General features: G+C 45.0%; 1 protein-coding gene across 1 annotated transcript in view; it reads right to left on the bottom strand.

Moving 5' to 3' along the window:
• SPON1 (spondin 1) overlaps nt 1-7,361 on the bottom strand; it is a 276,478-nt gene extending 269,117 nt beyond the window's left edge. The window contains exon 1 of the mRNA XM_024756961.1: nt 6,889-7,361. Coding sequence (XP_024612729.1) covers nt 6,889-7,126 — 238 coding nt within the window. The 5' untranslated portion in view covers nt 7,127-7,361. The remainder of the gene's footprint in view (nt 1-6,888) is intronic.
• Between the last annotated feature and the right edge of the window lie 14,868 nt (nt 7,362-22,229).

Here is a 22,229-nt window from a genome sequence, read left to right on the forward strand (position 1 = left end):
AAGACTTTAAAACTAAAAAAGAATGGGACTCCTCCATAAAATTATTTCTTTCTCATTCTAAATGTATATCCCAGTGAGGTTTTTTTCTTTTCTCTTAATTTCTTTCTTCTCCTTCCCCTCCTTTCCTCCTCCTTCTTCCCCCTCTTTTCCTTTTTCCTCTCCCTCTCTTGCATTTTCTTGCTTTATCCACTTCTTCCTTCATTCCTTCCCTTCCTTGCTGCTTCCTTGAGGAAGGGTGAGACAGAGCAGGCTACTCTGACACACTGGCCCCTTATTTCTTCTCAGTATGAACCCTATCAACACACCACACGCGCGTGCATGCACACACACCTACATCAACACTCCTTCCCCTACTGATTCATTTAGCAGGAATATCAGTTCACGTGCTGTTGAGAAGACCCACCTAGACCACCTATCACTGAGAAAGAGAACATGAAACATTGTTTTTACATGACTATGCATTAAAACATGTGACAGACGACGGCTAACTGCCCCTCCAAATCCATTTTCACCTTCATCCTTTTGAAAAATACATCCCTCCCCGAAGTTTTCACTGGGCATGTGGATGCCCAGCTAAATGCTATCTTTCCCAGGCTCCCTTGCATCTAGGTGTGGCCATGGGACCAAATTCTTAGCAAAGGAGTGTGTTTGAAAGTGCTAGCTGTGATTTCTGGGTCACATCACTAAAAGAAAGCTGCTTGCCTCTACTTCCTTTCCCCTCTGCATGCTGACTGGAACTCAGATGTGTTGGTAGTGAGCTGGCTGTCACCATGCTGATGAGGACAACTCCCAAGAACAGTGCTGTCCAATAGAAATAAGCTCAAGCCAGGGGGAATTCATTTTACTTAACAAGTAGCCGGTAGGAATAAATGTAAAACAAGTAAAATTAATTTTAACAGTATATTTTATGTAGCCTACTATATACAATTATAACTTAAACATGTAATCAATATAAAATATTATTAATGAGAAGCTTATTCCTTTTTCATACTAATTATTCAAGAACCAGTGTGCATCTTACGCTTACAGCACAACTCAGTTTGGATGAGCCACGTTTCAGGTACTGTGACTTGTCACTCTGTGACTGCAGAGTGCTAGTAGATGGTAGAGCAACAAGATGGAAGGAACCTGGGGTACTGATTGACCTTGTGGAACAAGCCACCCATCATCTTGGATTTCCCATTTATCTCTTGTTTAAAACACTGTATTTTGGGGTCTCTTTGTAACATGAGCTTAGCCTGTATCCTGACTAATACAAGATGGTAAGTGTTTTTTTTTTCCCTGCAGAAATTGGTATCGACCTACATCTGACATTCTGTATAACAAGCTAATGGCATGTTTGCAAACATATCAGCAATTATAGCCCATTGTTCCAGTTGAGTCAGCCAGCTGGAATGGAACAACTTAACTGTGTATGGGAAGTACACAAGTTTAAAGCCTTGAAAAATTCCAACTTTTATGCTTTCATTTTATTGTATGTTCTGTTTTCTTTTTGGTTTCATAAAACTCAAAAGCAACAATCCCCACAACTATTAAGCATGTAGATACGCATGCATCTTTTAATTTTTATTATCTATTTGAACTAAATACTTATGAAAAGGGAGCACAAGTTAAAAAGTTACCTAATAAAAAAAGAAAAGAGGAGAGGTGGGGGGTCACTTATAATTAATTACAGTTAATCATCAGCAGTGCTTAATTTAAAAAAAAACACTAGATAATAAATAGTTTATTTAAAAGACCTTATCCAGCCTAAATTTTTCAGATTCTACATGTATACTTTTCAAACATAATTTTACAGGCATATAATATCTGCATATAAAAACAAAACAACAGTCAAATTAGGGTTTTTTATTTTCAATTTGTTTCTGTTTCCCCACAAACAAAAGGAACTGGCTAAAGATTGGCAAGGTTCTTCGTGTTTCTAAATTAATCTTCTGGTTTATGGGGAAATGCAACACTGAAGTCTATAAAAAGAAAATGTAAATAAGGACCCATCACTTCATATTTTGTGTCCCAAGATATGTCAATTATTATTTTTTTTTAAAAAATTTATTTATTTTATCGTTGGCTGCGTTGGGTCTTCATTGCTGCGCGCGGGCTTTTCTCTAGTTGCGGCAAGCAGGGGCTTCTCATTGCAGTGGCTTCTCTTGTTGCGGAGCATGGGCTCTAAGCACGTGGGCTCAGTAGTTGTGGCTCACGTGCTCAGTAGTTGTGGCTCACGGGCTCTAGAGCACAGGCTCAGTAATTGTGGAGCATGGGCTTAGTTGCTCCGTGGCATGTGGGATCTTCCCAGACCAGGAACGGAACCTGTGTCCCCTGCATTGGCAGGTGGATTCTTAACCACTGCGCCACCAGGGAAGCCCTGTCAGTTATTATCTTGATTTTCTATTGCTGTTTTCCTTCAACAAAGACAACATCTAGAAGGCTGAGGGTAGCTGGGTGAATTCAGTCTACTCCTAATTTATTTTATTGAGTCAGTGTAGAAGACTGGTTAAGAGCAGAGATTCAGGAGTTAGACATCCCTAAGTTTGTATCCTGACTCCACTGATTATAGCTGTGTGACCATGGGCAAGTTACTAAACCTCTCTGAGATTTAGTGTCCTCATCTATAAAATAAAAATAATAAACTGCCCCAAAGTACTGGAAGGAATAAGTGAGATGCGTAGGAAGTACTTAACACAATATCTCATCCAGTGCTAGCTGCCAAGTATTCTTCTATTTCCAAAATAAATAATGATCTCATAACATTACATACATATGTGTGTGTATGTGTGTATATATATATATATATATATAAAATATATATATATATCCTACTGTATGACAGTTTCTTTCGACATGGAGTATTTCTAATTCTCATAGCTATGCTGTGGGCGGTGGGAGAAGCAGCCTCATTTTACAGTTGGAGAAACTGTAGCTCAGAGAGGTAAAGCTGCCTGCCTGAGGTCACACAGTGAATGTGTGACTGAGCTGAAGTGGAAACAGACCCAGCCAACATCAAAGCCTGTGTTCATTCTACCAGGCGGAGATGGGACACTCTGGAACACACATTCTTATGGCAGCGTGCACCCCAAAGAGAGACAAAAAAAAAGAAGGCAAAGCAGCTTTGGAGGTCTCCAAACCTCCCGGTTTAGAATAAATCCCTCAATTATGCTTGAAGTTGGACAAGTTTTTGTAATCTCAACTGGACATTCTTTCCCCATCAAGTTCCTTGAAATTTCCCTTTAAAGAGCATCTAGGAAAAGCCACTCTCATTAGCCAGGGTCTGGCTTTATTTTCCTAATAAACAGACCTTTGGACAGACAAAAGAGCCTCTTTTATTTTCAATCAATTCTTGAACATTTCAGCTGATTTTCTTCTATTTGGCTTGAAATTGGGATCTGGGAATGGCTGGTCCTGCAAATTGTCCTCTTATAAGGGAAGTCCCTTGAGAATCCTCAACTTGTTATTTTTAATCACTGTAATCTCTTTTTCAAAGGAGGCCATGGTCAGAAACAGAGCAGGCCTTTCAGAGCTTTCTAAAGCACAATTATTGCAGAGGGAGGGGTATTGGGGGGAAGAGGGAGGGAGAGTAGAGAGATGTGGTGGGAGAGAGAAGGCAGTCAATATAGTACTAACAACTTGGAAAAAGGCTGAATCATCATCTCAACTGGATCCTGGCTGTTGAGAAGAAACCCCATGTTTCAATATATTTCTTAATAGTGACCATTTTATTCCAGTCTAGAATACCTAAAGGATATGCTGGGGTGGGGGGCATGGAGAGCAGAAGCTCTTTGGGGATGAACTAGAATACTGAGGACAAAGGTTTGCGGCAGGAAAACAAGCCATTGATTCCAACGATTGAGGGGCCCTAATTCAGGAAAAAATAAAACAGCAAACAGAACACCAGGGGAATGTTAATTTCCACAGCCCTAAGTCAATACCTAGAGCAGAATGTATTAGATTTACTTCTAATGTAACTATTCTAAGAAAGTATAAGCCAACAGAAAATGTCACAAACTAGGCCAGTGCCCTTTTCTTCCTAACTTTGAGTGGCAGAATCAGGTTTGCTAATCGCAGAGTATTTACTCAGAGGACCTTAGCATGGTTCCTGTAAGATCTTTCGTTCAGGATCTCTTAGTCACCAGAAAGGAGATAAGATGATTGCCCACCAACGGCCTGAGTCGGATGTCACAGTCCAAAGGCTAACTTTTTAGGCTGGAATAACCTATAACGTGAAAGCCTAGTGTTCCCCTCCCAGCCCCAGTTTCCACCTGCTGGCAGTGGATACTTAGGCAGTCATGGAACCTCTCTGTCCATGTGAATCCCAGATGCATCTCTGTCTCAGGGCTGGGGCCACTTGCTGCCAGTGCTTGGACAAACTGGGAGGATTCAAGTGGGAAAAGAAACCCAGAAGGACTCATGGCCTGCACAGCAGACTAGCCTGAATTACCCAAAAAAGAAATCCTCCCAGGACTTCCCTGGCGGTCCAGTGGTTAAGACTGTGACTCCCCACTTGCACTGCAGGGGGCACGGGTTCAATCCCTGGTCGGGGAATTAAGATCCCTCTTGCCATGCAGCGCAACCGAAAAATTAAAAAAAGGAAAAAAGAAATCCTCCCAGGACTTCCCTGGCGGTCCAGTGGTTAAGACTGTGACTCCCCACTTGCACTGCAGGGGGCACGGGTTCAATCCCTGGTCGGGGAATTAAGATCCCACTTGCCATGCAGCGCAACCAAAAAATTAAAAAAAGGAAAAAAGAAATCCTCCTGGTCCTAAACGAGGAATAGTCTAAGGCAAGCCTCATGATATGGAGAAATTATTCATTCATTCATTCAATTATTTCATGAGGACCGAGGTAACTGGCATTCACTGGTAGACTGGCTGAAAGGAGTGCTGAATAAACCTACTTTTTAAACGCATGCACGCACACACACACCCCAGAAACCAATCTGACCAGGCACATCCCTCCATTATTAAACCATTAGGGCCCCATAGCCAACTCAAACTAGCACATATTCGGGGCTCGCTGTAGCTCAGGCATGCTCATCTTTATGCACTCATTCACTCCCTGCAACCGCCCACAGTGGTTGGATAAAGAGCTGTTTTCAAGAGCTGGGAAACAGGTTCAGATAAATTAAAGGACTTGCACAAGGTCACACAGCTACTAAACCCTGGTCCACCTGACTCCAGAGCCACCTCTTTCCCTGCCACGTGGAGCTGGGACAGTTTTCCTAGGGAACCCAGGCCCTCGGGTTGGGGGAGGGCTGAAGAGGCCAGCGGGTTACGCCCACTTCCCTTCAGTCCACGGAGAGGACTGGCTGCTTCCCAGCTCGGAGGAGAGGCTGCGGCCGCTCGTAGGTTCGGCTCTCAGGGCAGCCCAGCCAACCCGCCGCCAGCTCCCCGGGGCTGGGCCGGGTGCCCTCCACCCCACCCCCACCCTGCCCGTCTCCGCGGAGTACCCAGCATCCCGCCGACCCGTGCCGGCTTGCAGGGGCTGCCGGCCAGCTGCTGAGCGCATCCACGTGCAGGCTATGCCGGGAAGCCCACTCTGGGTAGCTCCAGGTGGAGAAAGTCGGGAACACGAACGCGGGAAAACGGAGGAAGCGTTCTGAGAAGGTTCTGGTCGCCTGTGTGGCCCCGGCGCCCGCTGACACTGCCCCAAACTTTCTCCAGTATTGTTCCCATTGCTTCTTCCCGAGATGCTTAGGAACCGGGAAAGTGGGGATGGAAGAGCACCCCACTCGGTGCCCCAAAGCCCCTCTCTTCCTGCTTGACCCTAGAATTGACTTTTGAAGGGGCAGGGGTGAAGGGACACGCGCCCTGTCACTCCCCGCCCGCGGGGCCCCGGTGAGGCCAGGCAGGCTTCTTTCCCTGCCCGACATCCTGGCTCGCGACTGGAGAAGGGCAGCTGCAGCACGGGGAAAAGATGTCTGGGGAGATGACCCGGCTGAAGAGAGGGGCGGTGGGCCCTGGGGATGGCGTAAGTGATCTTCAGGTCTGTGCGGGTCGAGCTGCCTGTCCTGCTTGGGAGGCGCTCACTTGCTTGGACATCCCCTCTCTGCGCTCCCGAAAGCCGGCTCTCAGCTGAGGAGCGTAGGAACGGCATCCCTGGGGCACTGAGACTTGGGGTTGCGGGAGCCAAGGTCCCGGCCCCCAGGGAGCAGGCCTCGGGAATCCGGGCTTCCCTTCCGTCTTCATCGGATTCCCTTCCCCTGTCCAAAACTACCTAGAGCTCCCTGTCCACTGGGAGCCTGTCCTAGAAATCCAGGGTCTTCTCCCTCGCCTGGAACCATCGGAGAATAATTTGGAGTTCTTTTCAGGGACCCTTCCGAAAAGCATCTGGCTCCTCTCCCCTCCTCCTCGTGCCCTGGGACCAGCTAAGGTAGAAGCCGAAGTCCCTTCTCCTGTAGGGATCTGTCCGGGGAAGCTGGAGTGACCATCCCACTGGGGACCGGTCAGTGAGAAGCTGGTTTCCTTTCTTTCAGGGATGGGAGTAGGGAAAGCCGGAGTCACCACCTTGCCTGGGACCCGACTAAGAGAAGCCAGGGTCCGCTCCACTCCAGAGACGGATCTGGAGAAAGGCGAGTCTCCACTTCTCTCCTGGAGCCGGCGGGGGAAGAAGCCAGGTTCCCTCCCAGCCAGGCCAGAGTGGCGCGTCGCTCCGCTACAGCCCATGCCCGGGAACCGCGCGTCAGACGTGGGGGCTGCATCTCCTGGCTGTGGCCCGCGACGGCCCCGGACACTGGCTCGGGTCTAAAAGGGCTGAGGGCATCCAGGACAGAAGGGCCCTTACCGGGCTGCGCCCGCACTGTGCGCCTGAGAACCGTGCGCCCTCCTCCCGCACCGCGCGGTCGGCGCCCTCCGGGGGCCGGGTCCCGCGCCCTCAACGCCACGCAGGGCCACTTACCGCGGTAGCTGGTTCCCGGCTTGTAGAAGTCAGGGTCGCCCTCCACACGGAGGCTGAACTCGGTGTAGCCCTCGCGCCGCGTGCCCTGGACGCGCAGGATGCGGCTGCAGTAGCCCTCCGACTTGGGCACTTTGTCCAGGGTCTCGTCGGAGAAGGCCAGCGCCGCGGCCAGAGGCAGCGCCAGGGCCAGCAGCGCTGGACTCCGGCTCAGTCTCAGGGACGCCGCGGATAGCCTCATCCTCGCGGGCCCTCAACTTTGTGCCTCGCCGCCGGCTCACCACGCGACTCCTGCTCGAAGTGGTCCCCGCGGAAGCGCGACCGGGCAGAGCCCGGGCGGGGAGCGGAGCTCGGAGACGGCGCTGGCGAGCGGGAGACCTTGCCGCCTCGGCTTGGCGGCTGCCGAGCTGCGCTGCGCTGAGCTGAGCTGAGCCGAGCAAGCCGAGCAGCGCGAGGAAGGGAGGGCGGCGGAGGAGGAGGAGGAGGAGGAAGAGGGAGGGCTGATTTTGCCCAGATCCCCGAGCGCAGCGCTGTTTTGTTTCCGCGCTGGCGATTAGCGGCGGGGCCGTGTTTATTTTGCGACGCTGGATTCCCAGGGTCTGGCGAGGAAATCATAGGGTACAGGGACACTGCGGACTCTGTCCCACCACCAAGGAGGCTGCTGCCCCAACCCCCTGGACCCTGGGGAGGAGGGTGCTCCAAGGAGGGAAAGACTGAGAACTTTCGCTGCACACCTACTCTGTGTCTGGCAATATTCTGGGCGGTTTACTTACTATATCTGCTCACATTTTCCACTCTCGCTTCACACAATAAACGTGACATTACTTTCACTCATTTTATAGATGAGCAAACTGAGGCTTTCGGCCAGTTAAGGCAGGGTCAGATGCCATGGCTATCTGACTCTATTGCCCTTCTCTGACCTGAAACAGGTCAGACTGGAGGATGGAAAGGAACAGAATGATTCATCCATTGGACCCAGTAGGCACAGTGCTATGGCCTGTAATACCTTTGGAGATTCCTGAAAATGTTTCCTTTAAAATCAGAAGAAAAAAAAAAAACTTTAGGTCCAATAAAATATTTCACTATATAATATTTATTAATATATTTGTCTTTATACCTACAGAGTCAGAAAATATGATGTTTACTGTTGTTTTATGAAGGGAGGAGCCCACGGAGACAAAAGTGCCTAAAGCCCATGGGAGTCCTCATAGAGCCCTGGAAAGGGGTTTTGAAAGTTTCAGAGAAAAGCCTGTGTTTTCTTGGCTTAGATTTTAGTTCAGGTTCCCAGTCCCCAGTGACAGATGTTTGGAGAGGAGATGAACCTAAGGGCTCACTGGGCAGAGCCTCAGGCTCAACCCCAAAGCCAGACAGGAGAAGGCCAGGTGCAGGAATCTCTCCCACTGTTCCCCTGGGCACCGACTGGAATCAAACATTAGTCCTGTCGCTCACCCACTGTGAGACTTGAGCAGGTTATTTAAGCTCTCCAAGCTTCAGTTTCATGCTCAGAAAGGGTGCATGTGTGCCTCTGGACTAATACACCCTTCCTCTAGAGGATGCTAGAGTTAAATGAAATGACCCATGTAAAATACTGGGCCTGGTCTCCGGTGTCTCCCCACACCCACCCCAAGCTCAATGGGTGGGTCTGGGCTGGCCCTGGGTAGCACAGTAACGGAGACCAAGCCCACTTTGGGGATGCCTTAATGCCTCTGCCTCCCCTCAGTGTACACAAGCATCCCAAGTGCTCTCAGAAGCTTTGGTTACTGCACCCCCTCCTTCCCCTGGACTGTCAACACGCTTCAAGAGCCTGGCATTTAAAAAGCAATCTCCTTTGCTTTCCTTTGACGTCAGGAACAAACAGCCCAGAGGAGCCATCTGCAAAGGAAGCCTCCATTCCTCCTCGCCTGCCCTCAGTCCTTGTGCTGGGACTCTCACTGCCACTATTAACTGGGCGCCTTCTCTCAGAGGTCCTCTGACAGTGCCCCTTTGCAGAAGGCAATTATGCTATTTTCTTGGCCTGACCCTCCTCGACGGTCAGCAGCACCTGCTCCAGCTACCAGCCTTCCTTTATGGAGGTGACATTCAGAGAGATTCACCTCTGCGTCCTGAGTGAATTATCTCCAGTATGACCGGACTGGCTCAGGGCTCACATAGACTCCATGGTGCACAGTCCCATGCATCCAGCAAGCTTTCCTTGAGTATAGATTTGGGGCCAAGTCTGTGCTGAGTAGTGGGTACCAGAGGGAACAAACATTCATTCATTCATTCATTCATGTCCAATGCCCTCCATGTGCTCAGCACTGGGACACTGGACAAATAAATTACTTGCCTTAGTGGATCTTACAATCTGGGGCAGAGGCAAATATTAAATACATAGTTAACACGAATCTTTTCCAATCATAACGGTGATATATATGCTACAAACTAAGTTGTTCATGAGAGTGTACCCGATCTTATCTCAGAGGACAGGAAACTAGAGATAAATAAAATGTGGCTCCTGTCTTCACGGAGCTTATTTTACATCCAATAGCTCAATTATGTGTTCTTGAAAGTCTTTTCATCTAAATCAGCGTATTCAAATCTAACAGGGAGGTGGGCAGAACACAGCAGGGAGGGACATAATAGTTAATTTCTCATTCAACATTGACAGGAAAACCATGTGATGTAGGAGGCCCCCTCCTCTCTGCTATTTTCCAGATAAGGAACCTATAAAATTTACCTGTCTGGGTGCCACAGCTAGTAAGGGGAAAAAGAACCAGGATTCAAAACAGTCCTCACCAACACTAAAATAGGGTTCTTCCCTCTACGCAGTGGTGATCCCATCATCTGGGCCATGACAGCAGACTCTAAGCAGCCCATGGATCTGTAATCCCACTACCGGAGTTAAACTTCCCTAACCCAGCTCTACTGTCACATCAGAATGCTGCTTTCTCTCCACACATCCAATCCATCACGAAATCACTAGCTTCCAACTCCTTGAATCTGTTCACTTCTCCCCAACTCCTCTGCCACCACATCAGTCCGAGTTGTCATCATCTCTCAGCCTCCTAATTGGGCTGCCCACATCTACTCTTACTCTCCCTCCAATCCATCTTCTGAGCTGAAGACTGAGTGATCCTTTTTAAAATGCAGATTTGAATGTCAATCCCGAGGTTAAAATCCTTTTTCAGTGGCTTTTCAGAGCTCTCAGAACAAAGAATCTTTAACATGGCCTCTGAGGTCCTGTTTAATCCGCCTTTGAAGACCATGTACCCCTTTTCTCATGGGCTCCGGCCACCATGGCTTTTCCATTTTGTGAACTTTTGCCTGTGCGGTTGTCTCTGCCTGGAATCCAGTGCTTTCGTCTCTGCCAACCCCCACCCTCTCCCAGCCAACTCCTATGTACCCTTCAGATCTCAGTGCAAAACTGCTTCCCCAGAGAAGTCCTTCCTGATTTCCAAGAATAGGTCCTGCCTCTCTTTATATGCTCTCCTGGAACTTGATATCTTTCTCTTAATATTCTCAAGATTTATAATTACCTATTCACTTTTATGTCTTTACATTTTGTATTTGTTCAGTGTCTGTCTCCATCACTAGATTCCAAGCTCCATAAGGGGAGGGACTGTCTCTGGGGATCACCACTGTATCCTCCATGCATATCATGGTGCCTGGCTCCATAAGTATCTGTTCTATGAATAAAACGTCTTTAACAGCCTCCCAGGACCCTCTGATGCAACCCAAGTTCTTCCAGTAACCTTCAAGGCCCTCCATGATCTGGCCATAGATCCCAGACTGAGCTCCCAGTGCTTCCCAGCTGGGTTCCCTGTGTCCCGCACTTTCATACTTGACTTGGCACCTTTGCTTACAGCTTTCCCATCACCTAGGATGTCCTCCCTCCTTCTGCCCATTTAAATTCTCTTCTCCTCCGTGGGATGAGATCTTGCAGTCTCTCCTCTGGACTTCAGTAGAACTTGTGAGAAGAAAGTTTCTTATTTTGACTATTGTGTTTGTGGATTGTCGTGAACTGTCTTGTATGTCTGTGTCTCATCTCCTTAGTAATGAATCCAGTTTACCTGGTTTAACCTCCTGTTCAGATGTTTTGTTTTGTTGTAAAATACACGGGACTTCAAGAAATCTCTTTCCAGTTTTGTAGCCTAAGGCAGAGCTAATGTTAGTTGCTAGGGTGTTGCTAGGGAAAGTCATTTAGCCAGGGCAGATAATTAACTTTATCAGTGTGTGTGGGTAGGTCACAGAATAGAAGAGCTGGGGGCTCCACTTCTCTAAGAAAAAAAAAATTCCTTTGATTGGAAAGAGGTGAGATCAGCCTCTTTTTTTTTTTTTGGTGGTTGTTTTTGTTGTTCTTTTAAGAGAGAAGGGAAAAAGAAGTTTCTAGATTATTGTTTTTGAGTATGATCATTGAAACACAAGCATCAGATGTTTGCCTCAAATGCAAATTCCAAAACCCCATCCAAGACCTATTGAATCTGCACTTTGAACAAATTCAAACTACAGTTTAGGAAACCGCAGCTTATAATTCAGACTTGAGATGCAAGGCTTCCGTCTGGCTTTCCCACTTTTTGGCTGTGAAGCTGAGATGTCTTGGGAGCTCACAGGTCCTGTCTAAAGTGTTATGTACAAAATTGGGAACAGCAATACCCATCCTGCCTCCCTCCTGGGGGTTTGAGAAATAAACAAGTAATTGAGATAACAATTTGTAAACTTCAGTGATTCACCAAAAAAAAACTAGTTAGCGTTGTTACTCTTATTTTATTAATTTAGAACAAGAATCCAGAAATGTTATGTCTTTGTTTCCATAACTCATAGAATTGTACTGAGAAGTTTTATGGGAAGGGGTTTTTAGAAAAAGAAAGCAGATGGACAATGAATGAAGTCGAATTGCACTGAACAATCTATCTGTGATCTGCCTGGAAGCTGTCCACCAGGGACCCAGTAAGCTCTGAGACTAAGTTATGGAAGGTGAATATAAAAGTACAATTTTTAAGAATTCTAAAAGCAAAAGACATTAATTAAGTGAAGAGATATTATCCAGCACCTGTTATATTCTAGGCATTGGCCAAATCATATATAATCACACTACCTTTGGAATTCTGAAGCTGATTGGGTCCATCCTACAACTCCACCCAAGGTATGAGTTCCTCCATTCATCTCATCTCTCCAGTCCTTTGGTCTCCATTCAGTTTTACCCTTCCCTCTACTCTCTGGAGCATTTCTCTACCTATTTTACACTGCCTCATCCAGATCAGCATCCTAGAATAGCCTTCAAAAGTCCCTCTTACCTGAAAGCTCACGGCATCCAATTTACACTCCTTCATCTTCCCTCATCCTACTTCCTTCATCTATAACCTCACATCACTCCCTGCAGCCACAAAGAACTCTGCAAGTGGCTCACTGGCTTCCTGCCCATCCTAACTCACGCTGCAGTCTTGGGAGAATCTGTACTGATACTCAGCCATCCCTCTAACCTCCTCTATTCCAGAGAGCTTGGGTCCTTCCATATCAGCAGCCCTCCCCTGCAGAAACCATCCTCAGCTTTGGAAATACTGGCTCCCAATGGTCCTCTCTCATTCCACTCCCAGCCATCCCACTGCCTCACTCCCTTGCATTGACCCCTGTGTCACTGAGACCTGCAATTGCTCAGTCGGTTCGGATTTTCCCAGCCCATCTTGTCAGTTCCTTCCCCACCCAGTTTGGACACTATGCTTAACCATTTGAACCATATCCTCACGAACACGCTTCATTAGGTCGCCTCTTTTATTTTGCTACCTCCTCTCTAACTCACCCCCAACCCTAGATCAACTAAGCAGAACGAGGGAACTATCCCCGACTTCTGATTTCTGCTGCAGAAAACCTGGTAACTGCCAACTGCATTACTACAAACTCAAGAATACTACTCTTTTTTAAATTTTTTAATTTATTTTTAATTTATTTTTTTTTTTGCGGTATTTGGGCCTCTCACCGCTGTGGCCTCTCCCGTTGCGGAGCACAGGCTCCGGACGCGCAGGCTCAGCGGCCATGGCTCACGTGTCTAGCCGCTCCGAAGCATGTGGGATCTTCCCAGACTGGGGCACGAACCCGTGTCCCCTGCATCGGCAGGCGGACTCTCAAACACTGCGCCACCAGGGAAGCCCTCTCCTGCTCTTATGTAGTCCAGTTTCCCTTCCTGTCCGCGTCCTCAGCCTGCAGACCTGGGGAGTCTCCCCCATCCTGGGATGGGAGCAGGAGTGGGGGGACTGGGATTGAGGTGGCACTGGGCATGACACTGGACCTTTCCCCTCCCTCCTCGCCCTCTCCAGCTGTTCTCTCACTACGCTTCAGAGGCAGACTTTTGAAAGAGTTGTTCTCCCTTGTTGTCTCTGCCCCCTCAGTTTCCGTTCGTTTTTCCTTGCAGTAAACCTTGGGAACAGTTCACAAGTCTTTATTGAAACTGTTCCAACAGAGGTCACCTAAGACCTCTTAATCGTCATAGCCACTGTGTGAACTGAAATAGACAAAAGCCATCCATATGGTCCCTGTCATTGCACAGCTGAAAGGAAGCTCACCACTGGAAGTAGTGAAGGAGAATTGAGCAGTGGGACCATCTTCTAAGATGTAGACCTGGTCCCAGACTGGAGATGTCTCAGTCTCCCTGCTTTGGGTTTATAGATTAGAGAGAGCATCGTGTCTGAATGCCATACAGCCTATGCCAGGTACAGATATGGGCAGCTCCCAAGAACAAGCTCTTGCAAATCCAGCCATGCCCAGAATGTGGACACAGCCCACATTTCCCCTGTGGTTTGCTTGCTATTAATCTAGCAACCCCGACCGAACGCAGCCACCTTTTTGAAGTTCTGGAACTTCACCACATGACCATGGCACACTACTGCCACCCAGTGACAGTAAACTGAAAACGCAGTAATATTCAGTAAGGCACTCTCCAGGCACTCTTAAGGTCACCTCCTTGGGCCTATTATAGACTAGATTGTTTGTTCTTTGAAAAAGAGTCACTGAGTTTTCCACTGTGTTTAGAATACAGTGTCTGAAGGAACTATGTATTTAATGAATTTTTGTGATATTCAATCCTTTCATTCAACAAACATTTATTGATAAACTGGGAGGAAAGTTTTACAGAGAGAAGATATAATTCCTGCCTTCAAAAAGCTGCAGAGCGCGATAAAGCAGATATTTGTAAGTTGAAAAATCAGACAGTATTAATGAAAGCACAGAGTGACTAATTCTGCTTGGGTGAGGGCCCAGGAAAAGGTAACATTTGAAAAGGCACTCAACACCTTCTTGAAAGATAGATAAGAACTTGCCAATTGGAAAAGGGGGATAGGTATTCTAGCGGGGGAATAGCTAGTACAAAGGCAGAGAGATGTGAAAAGGCAGGATGTGTCCTTGAGGTGATAGAATGACCTTTTCAGTGGCACCATATAAAGATGAACTGTCAGTGAGAGTCTGGGGGCAGGGATATATGCTAAAAGGCTTTAACAGCAGTCCAGAGGAGGGCCATGCACTAAAGGCTCAAGAGAAAGGAATGACCTGGAGTGTTGTTGAAGAAGTAGGGTGAATAGGGCTCCATGCACGGGGATGTGGAGGGGAGAAGGGAGTCAACGATGACTTTGAGCGCTCTCACATGAGCCATGGGGGTGAGGGGTATCACTGGTGGTATAACTTCCTGAGATAATGAACTCAAGAAGAGAAGCCATGGGCGATGGTGTGAGATGATATACATTCAATTGTGGGTATGTTTCCATGTGCTGCAAATAAAAAAAGGCCTTCTTTGCCTTCCAATTATGTGTGGCCCAAGTTTTGCACCTCTCCCAATCTGGAAAATATAATTGCTGAAGTGTCAGGTTTACGGATTGTGCTGTGGCTTTAAATAAGCTGCATCCAACTGTTACTTCATATACACAACCCAAAGAGCTAGGACCTGTAAAAAAAAAAAAAAAAAGTCCCCAGAACATAATTCAGCTCCCAAATTATTTCTCTTAGAAAACTGGAACCAACTCTGTTGGTCTGAGCATTAAGAGGGAGTAAGAATAAAATACATTTTATTCATTTATCAGATTGTGGCGACACTGACAATTCTGAGGCCTTTATTGAGTCCCTGAAGGACAGGAGGGCACGCCTCTTACCTCTAAAGGGCTGTAATAATCACAGCAGACAGTCGTAACATGATTACTATGAGCCAGGGAGTGGTGATCTAAATGCTTCACATGTATAGACTCATGTAATCCTCATAACAACCTGGATAATTTTATTACCCCCATTTTGCAGATGAGTAAACTGAGGCACAGAGAGATTAGGCGACTAGCTTGCCCAAGGTCACAACCTATTTGAGAGCCCATGAAGATCTACCAGAGACATTTCAGGGCCAATTAAGAACCAAGACAAATGGTCTCTGTGTTCCTTGCCCAGTGGGAGAAATTCCCACAGGCTTGAGGGGTCCAAAAGTTTCAGGGAAACAGTGAGACCTGATGGAGGGGTCAGATTTGTAGAGATGAGGGAGAAAGGCACCCTGAGTAGCACTGACTGTAAGAGCATGGAACAGCGGCGGAGTAATGAGGGGGCTACCTCGTCTGGAGCAGAAGGTTTGTGGCAGGGAATCACGGGGGAAGCTGCTGTGACAAGAGCGGAATTGTGATGAGCCTGTAGTATAGGAGTTTCTCCTGAGAAGTTTCAAATGTGAAATGAGTTTTCGTTGTCAGCCCAGTGCATTTAATACTGTGGTACAAGAGCCAGAATACAGAGTGCGTTCATTCATCAAGCTCCATTAACTCATTAAACTTACATTTCACTTTCGTTTCTGTTCCTTCATTCTTCTTAATAAGTCCTGGCATCTGGGATGCTGACCTTTTAGAAAGATTCTTGTGCTGTCAGTCCCCTTCCCCATCTGTAAAAGCCCAGCTCAAATGGTATCTCCAAAAAGCCTTCACCAACACCCCGGGAAGGGTTCTCTCTCCTGTGTGCCTCAGGCTCCATGTGCATAACCCCTGTAGCACCTATCACATGGGATCATCATTAATGTATACATCTTGTTATCTCTCACAAGACCCCAGGGTCCTTAAAAGGCAGAATTGTTTGCTTTGTATCCCTAGTAACTTGCCCAGTGCCTGGCACATAGTAGACATTCAGTAAGTATCTGTTGAATGAATTAAAAAATGGATGAAGGAATGTATGAGTGACCACCACCATACTGGAAGGAATCTATAGGATTATCTTGTTCAAACATTTCTCTTTTGTGAACTCTATAAAACAAAGTATCTCCCAGGAACCTTAGTTGATATTACAGTAGCCTATTTATTTTTTGCCTTCATAACACTCATCACAACCTGTAACTATCTGATGTACTTGTTGAGTCTCTTAGCACAGTGTAAATTTCATGAGCGCAGGCACCATCTCTGTCCTGCCCACGATTGCATCTACAGCTCTTCCACAGAGCGTGACTCATAGTAAATGCTCTACAGATATTTGTTGAATAACAGAATGAATGTCACATTTCCAGTTAATTGTTCAAATTCTTTTTGGATCTCTCAAGTGAAGAAAAAGCCCTTCCCATTCTTTTATGCAACTCTAATTATTAGGAAAAGTTTCTTTTTATTGAAATAAGAACTACTTCCCTAGGATCCTTCTAGAACAAGCCTAAGTCTCTTACAAGAAGCAGACTATGGTGAGTTTTAAATATGTCCACATTTTTGATATTTTTCTTCAGGAGGGAGAGTTTAATTTCCCTCCCTTTGAGGGTGAGCCAGACCCAGTGACCCGCTTCTAATGACTATAATAATACGGAAGTTATGGTATGTGGTTTCAGAAATGAGGTCATGAAAGGCACTGTGACTTTGTCCTTGCTCTCTTAATAGCTCATTCTGGAGGATGTTAGCTGCCATGTCATGAGGACACTCGTGCAAGCCTATGGAGAGACCTACATAAACAGGAACTGAAACCTCCTGCCCTGTGAGTGAGCTGTCTTGGAAGTGAATTCTCCAGCCACAGTCAAGCCTTTAGATGACTGCAGCCCCTACTGATATTCTGCCTGCTACCTCACAAGAGACCCCAAGATAGAGCTACCCAGTTAAGCAACTTGTGAATTTCCAACCTACAGAAACCATAAGATAATAAATACTGTTTTAAGACACTGAGTTTTGGTACAATTTGTTACACATCAACTGATAACTAATACATAGCTTTTAAAGTATTTTCTGAAAACTATAATGTTGTACTCTTTTCTTCTCTTTTCCAGGTTAGACATGGTTTCTGAACCCCTCATCCTCCTATTCTCTCTCCCGAGGGCACATTACAGCTTGTCACAAACCATGAGAAAGGCTAGCACCCAAACTGAAAACAGGATTTAAGTTATGGCTGTGTTACCCAAGAAGAATCTATATTCTCCCCATCTAAACATGGCCACATCATGCTATCAATTTACATTGACTTTTCCCCTCATTTTATTAGGAAAATTTTCAAACATACAAAAAATAGTTGAAAGAACTTTACAATTAACACCCATATATCCACTACTAGATTCCACAATGAACATTTTACTACACTTGCTTTATCACAAATCCATCTATCACTCTACCATTCCATTAGTGTTTCTTATTTGTTTGGTGCATTTCCAAGTAAGTTGAAGACATCCACATAGGTCTTTCAGCCAACCCAAATCTCCAAATCCTTTCTTACCTGCTCCCTCCCCCAATCTGCTTCATTCCTTATCTTGTGCTTGGACCTGAAATACAGTCCTTGTTTACATTTACTGGTGTGGAAAAGCAGAATGGCATAGGGAAAATAGAAGAGGTTCTGAAGGTAAATATGCCTGGGTAAGACTCTAGTTCTTTCACTTCCAGCTGTGTGATATTAGGCAAGTGACTCAACTTCTTGAACACTTGGTTCTTTTCATTTGTAAAATAAGGATGATAAGAAGACCTACATTGCAGGGCTTCCCTGGTGGCGCAGTGGTTGAGAGTCCGCCTGCCGATTCTGGGGAGACGGGTTCGTGCCCCGGTCCGGGAGGATCCCACATGCCACAGAGCGGCTGGGCCAGTGAGCCATGGCCGCTAAGCCTGCGTGTCCGGAGCCTGCACGTCCAGAGCCTGTGCTCCGCAACGGGAGAGACCAAAACAGTGAGAGGCCCGCGTACCGCAAAAAAAAAAAAAAAAAACTTACATTGCAGAGCTACTCAGAGGACAAGAGGTTACCTATGAAAAGCCTTTAGTGTATTATCTGGCATGTATTAGATGTTTAATAAATGATAGCTAATATTATTTAGTCCACCATTCCTGCCCATATGCATAATTTTGGATTCTTACTCTGTCACACAGATTTACATCCTCAAGTCAGTAGACTCTATATAGGTCTGCTAGAAAATCCTCATCCCAGAAATTGATGTGGAGCATGACTGGGACAAAGATTGAATCTTTTTTTTTTTTTTTAAATATCTTTATTGGAGTATAATTGCTTTACATCGTTGTGTTAGTTTCTGCTATATAACAAAGTGAATTAGCTATGCGTATACTTACATCCCCATATCCCCTCCCTCGAGTCTCCCTCCCAGTCCCCAATCCCACCCCTCTAGGTGGTCACAAAGCACGGAGCTGATCTCCCTGTGCTACGGCTGCTTCCCACTAGTTATCTATTTTACATTTAGTAGTATATATATGTCGGTGCCACTCTAGAGAATGGACTTAAGGACACAGGGAGGGGGAAGGGTAAACTGGGATGAAGATTGAATCTTCTACCAGTAATAAATATTGTTATTGTTAATGTCTGATATTAATTAGAATAATACAATATAGTACTAATAGCTATTGCTTAGAGAGCTGACATGAACTATTCATTAGCAGTCTTTTGAGTCTTTTTTTTTTACTTAAATAATTTTTTACTGTGGTAAAACACACATAACATAAAATTTACCATCTTAGCCATTTTTACGTGTGCAGCCCATGGTATTAAATACATTCACATTGCTGTGTACCATCACCACCATCCATCACCATAACTCTTTTCATCTTGTAAATCTGAAACTCTGTACCCATTAAACAAGAATTTCCCATTCTCCCCTCCCCGCAGCCCCTGGCAACCACCATTCTGCTTTCTGTCTCTATGGTTTTGACCACTCTGAGCACCTCATGTAAGTGGAATCATACACTATTTGTCTTTCTGGGACTGGCTTATTTCACTGAGCGTAATGTCCTCAAGGTTCATCCATGCTGTAGCATATTGCAGAATTTCCTTCCTTTTCTAAGGCTGAACATTGTATGCATGTACCACATTTTGTTTATCTATTCATCCTTCTATGGACAGGTGGGTCACTTCTACCTTTTGGCTGTTGTGAATCATGTTGCTATGAACATGGGTGTACAAATATCTCTTGGAGACCCTGCTTTCAGTTCTTTTAGACTTATGTCCAGAAGTCTTTTGAGTCTTTTGACCAGTTATAAATCTACCCTACTCTACTGTCACACCAAACATATTTCTCCTTGTTATCTATAAGGACATTACAAGTGACTTCATTAAACGCCATGCTGACGATGAATGCATTTTCTACATCCCCCATCTTTCCTTTGTCTACCAGCCTAGTAATATTTTCGTTACAGAAGAGTTATCTGCATGGAAGTTTCTTTGCAAACTCATGACGGTACCTAGTCATCAAGTCTCTCTCTCTTTTTTTTTTTTTTTTTAAACATGCTTAAACCTGTTTCTTAGAAAATCTTTTTTTTGGAGAAACTACTAGCTGTCTGACCAGTATTCTCTCCTTCTTTACTGACAAATCCCTGGTCTTTTGGCGGGTGGGAGAAATGTGCCCAACTAAAAATCTACACTCTCCACTTGTTTCAGATACTAGTGGACCATCTGAGACATCCTGACCAATGAGATATAGATGCAAGTTGCTGGGTAGAGTTTTGGGGCAAAGCCCCTTAAAGGTTTGGGCTGGGAGAGATGACAGAGTCGATTTGCTCTTGTCCTTCCCTTCCTTCTGCCTGGCACACAGAAACTTATGCTGGCCATGGAGGAGCCATCTTGGAACCACGGAGTGACAATGAGGGAAAGGCCAAGAGAATCTCAGAGAGTAAGTCCTGACATCCTTGAGCAGCTAAAGCGATGCCCGCCTTAGGACTGCTCATGTAATGAGAAAAATAGGTCTCCAAATTGGTTAAACTACTCTTTTTGGGTTTCAATTACTAAGACAAATGTCATTCCTAGTGATACATCTGTCCTGGAATTCTGACCAAGATGAACACCACTGCTCTACAGTTTGAATACTCTATCTTCTTCCAAGATATAGAATCAAGATGCTATTTGATGATTTTCTGATTTCTACCACCACTGAATTCCCCACAATTCCACTGTCTACATGTGATCACTGCCAGTGATCTTGGTTGCAACTTATCTTCATGCCCAGGTAGGTAATTTGTTTAGTCCAGGAGAGTTGGCCTCATTTGGAGCAGGTCAGTTTTCCAATTTTTCTTGGACTTCAGGTCTCTTGTGCCAATATTGTTTTCACCCTCTTCAGTCCAATTAGCATTCTCATTGACAAAGACAGAAGCCAAGCAGAAAAGCAGCTCTGTTTTCTCTCTGTTGTCCACACTCTCCCCACCCTTCCTTCAGCCACAAATGCTTGGGCCCTGCACTTATTATCCTTCCAGACAGAAAGAAAAGCCTGTTTTGTTAATCTTGACATTTCCTGCACATCTCTGCTCAGTTGGGTCTCCAAACTTCCTTACACAATTCCCAATATATGTTTGCAGATGGAAAGAATGTATCTAAGATATGAACAAACTAATGAATTCAATCAACCATGGAAATACAACAGGGAATGCTCAGTCACTCAGAGTACAGGCATGGTTTGGGGTTTTGTTTCTTCTACATGTACAGTGTGGGCTGATTGCATTTCTTGACCATATTTTTGTAGTCACTATTCAGAAACCCTGGGAAGGAGGACATATTTGGAAAACAATTGACAAAAGAAGTGCCTGAATTTATTATTTCCTGGGACAAGCATCTCTGTCACGCTAAATCCAAGTTCCTTCTCTGCTTTTGCCTTCTAACTAGTTTTCTAAGAGCAGAGAGGATGGTTCCCTCAAACCCAATCAGAAATACACTAAATGATCTATTAAGCATTCTGTATTTTAAAGGTCCTCATAATCTCTAATTTCAGAAAGTACTTGTATTAAGCAGGGCTCTTTTTGTTGTGTGAAACAGAGCAGGGAATGACAAAACTTTTTCAGGTCATAAGTATTTTCAGCTTTACAGGTTGTATGGTCTCTGTAACAACTACTCAACTCTGCCATTATAGCATGAAAGCAGCAATGGACAATAAGAAAGCCAGTGAGTGTGGCTGTGTCCCAATAAAACTTTATTGATGGACACTAAAATTTGAATTTCATGTACAATTTCATGATTCATGAAATATTGCTCTTCTTTTGACTTTTTTCTTTTCTTTTTTTTAATTAATTTTTATTGGGGTATAGTTGCTTTACAATGTTGTGTTAGTTTCTGCTGTACAGCAAAGTGAATCAGCTATACGTATACATATATCCCCTCTTTCGGATTTCCTTCCCATTTAGGTCACCACAGAGCACTGAGTAGAGTTCCATGTGCTATACAGTATGTTCTCATTAGTTATCTATTTTATACATAGTATCAATAGTGTATATATGTCAATCCCAATCTCCCAATTCATCCCACCAGCCCCCATTCCCCCTTGGTATCCATACGTTTGTTCTCTATGTCTGTGTCTCTATTTCTGCTTTGCAAATAGGACCGTTTATACCATTTTTCTAGATTCCACATATATGCATTAATATACGATATTTGTTTTTCTCTTTCTGACTTACTTCACTCTGTATGACAGTCTCTAGGTCCATCCACATCTCTGCAAGTGACCCAATTTCATTCCTTTTTATGGCTGAGTAATATTTCATTGTATATATGTACCAAATCTTCTTTATACACTCCTCTGTTGATGGACATTTAGATTGCTTCCATGTCCTTGCTATTGTAAATAGTGCTGCAATGAACACTGGGGTGCATGTGTCTTTCTGAATTATAGTTTTCTCTGGGTATATGCCCAGTAGTGGGATTGCTAGGTTATATGGTAGTTTTATTTTTTAGCTTTTTAAGGAACCTCCATACTGTTCTTCACAGTGGCTGTATCAATCTACATTCCCACCAACAGTGCAAGAGGGTTCCCTTTTCTCCACACCCTTTCCAGCATTTGTTGTTTGTAAATTTTCTGATGATGGTCATTCTGACCAGTGTGAAGTGATACCTTATTGTAGTTTTGATTTGCATTTCTCTAATAATTAGTGATGTTGAGTCTTTTTGACTTTTTTCAACCATTTTAAGTTGCAAAAATTATTCTCAGCTTC

The sequence above is a fragment of the Neophocaena asiaeorientalis genome, unplaced genomic scaffold, assembly GCF_003031525.2.
Source record: "Neophocaena asiaeorientalis asiaeorientalis breed wild unplaced genomic scaffold, Neophocaena_asiaeorientalis_V1.1 scaffold504, whole genome shotgun sequence".
In the NCBI taxonomy this organism is placed as follows: Eukaryota; Metazoa; Chordata; class Mammalia; order Artiodactyla; family Phocoenidae; genus Neophocaena; species Neophocaena asiaeorientalis.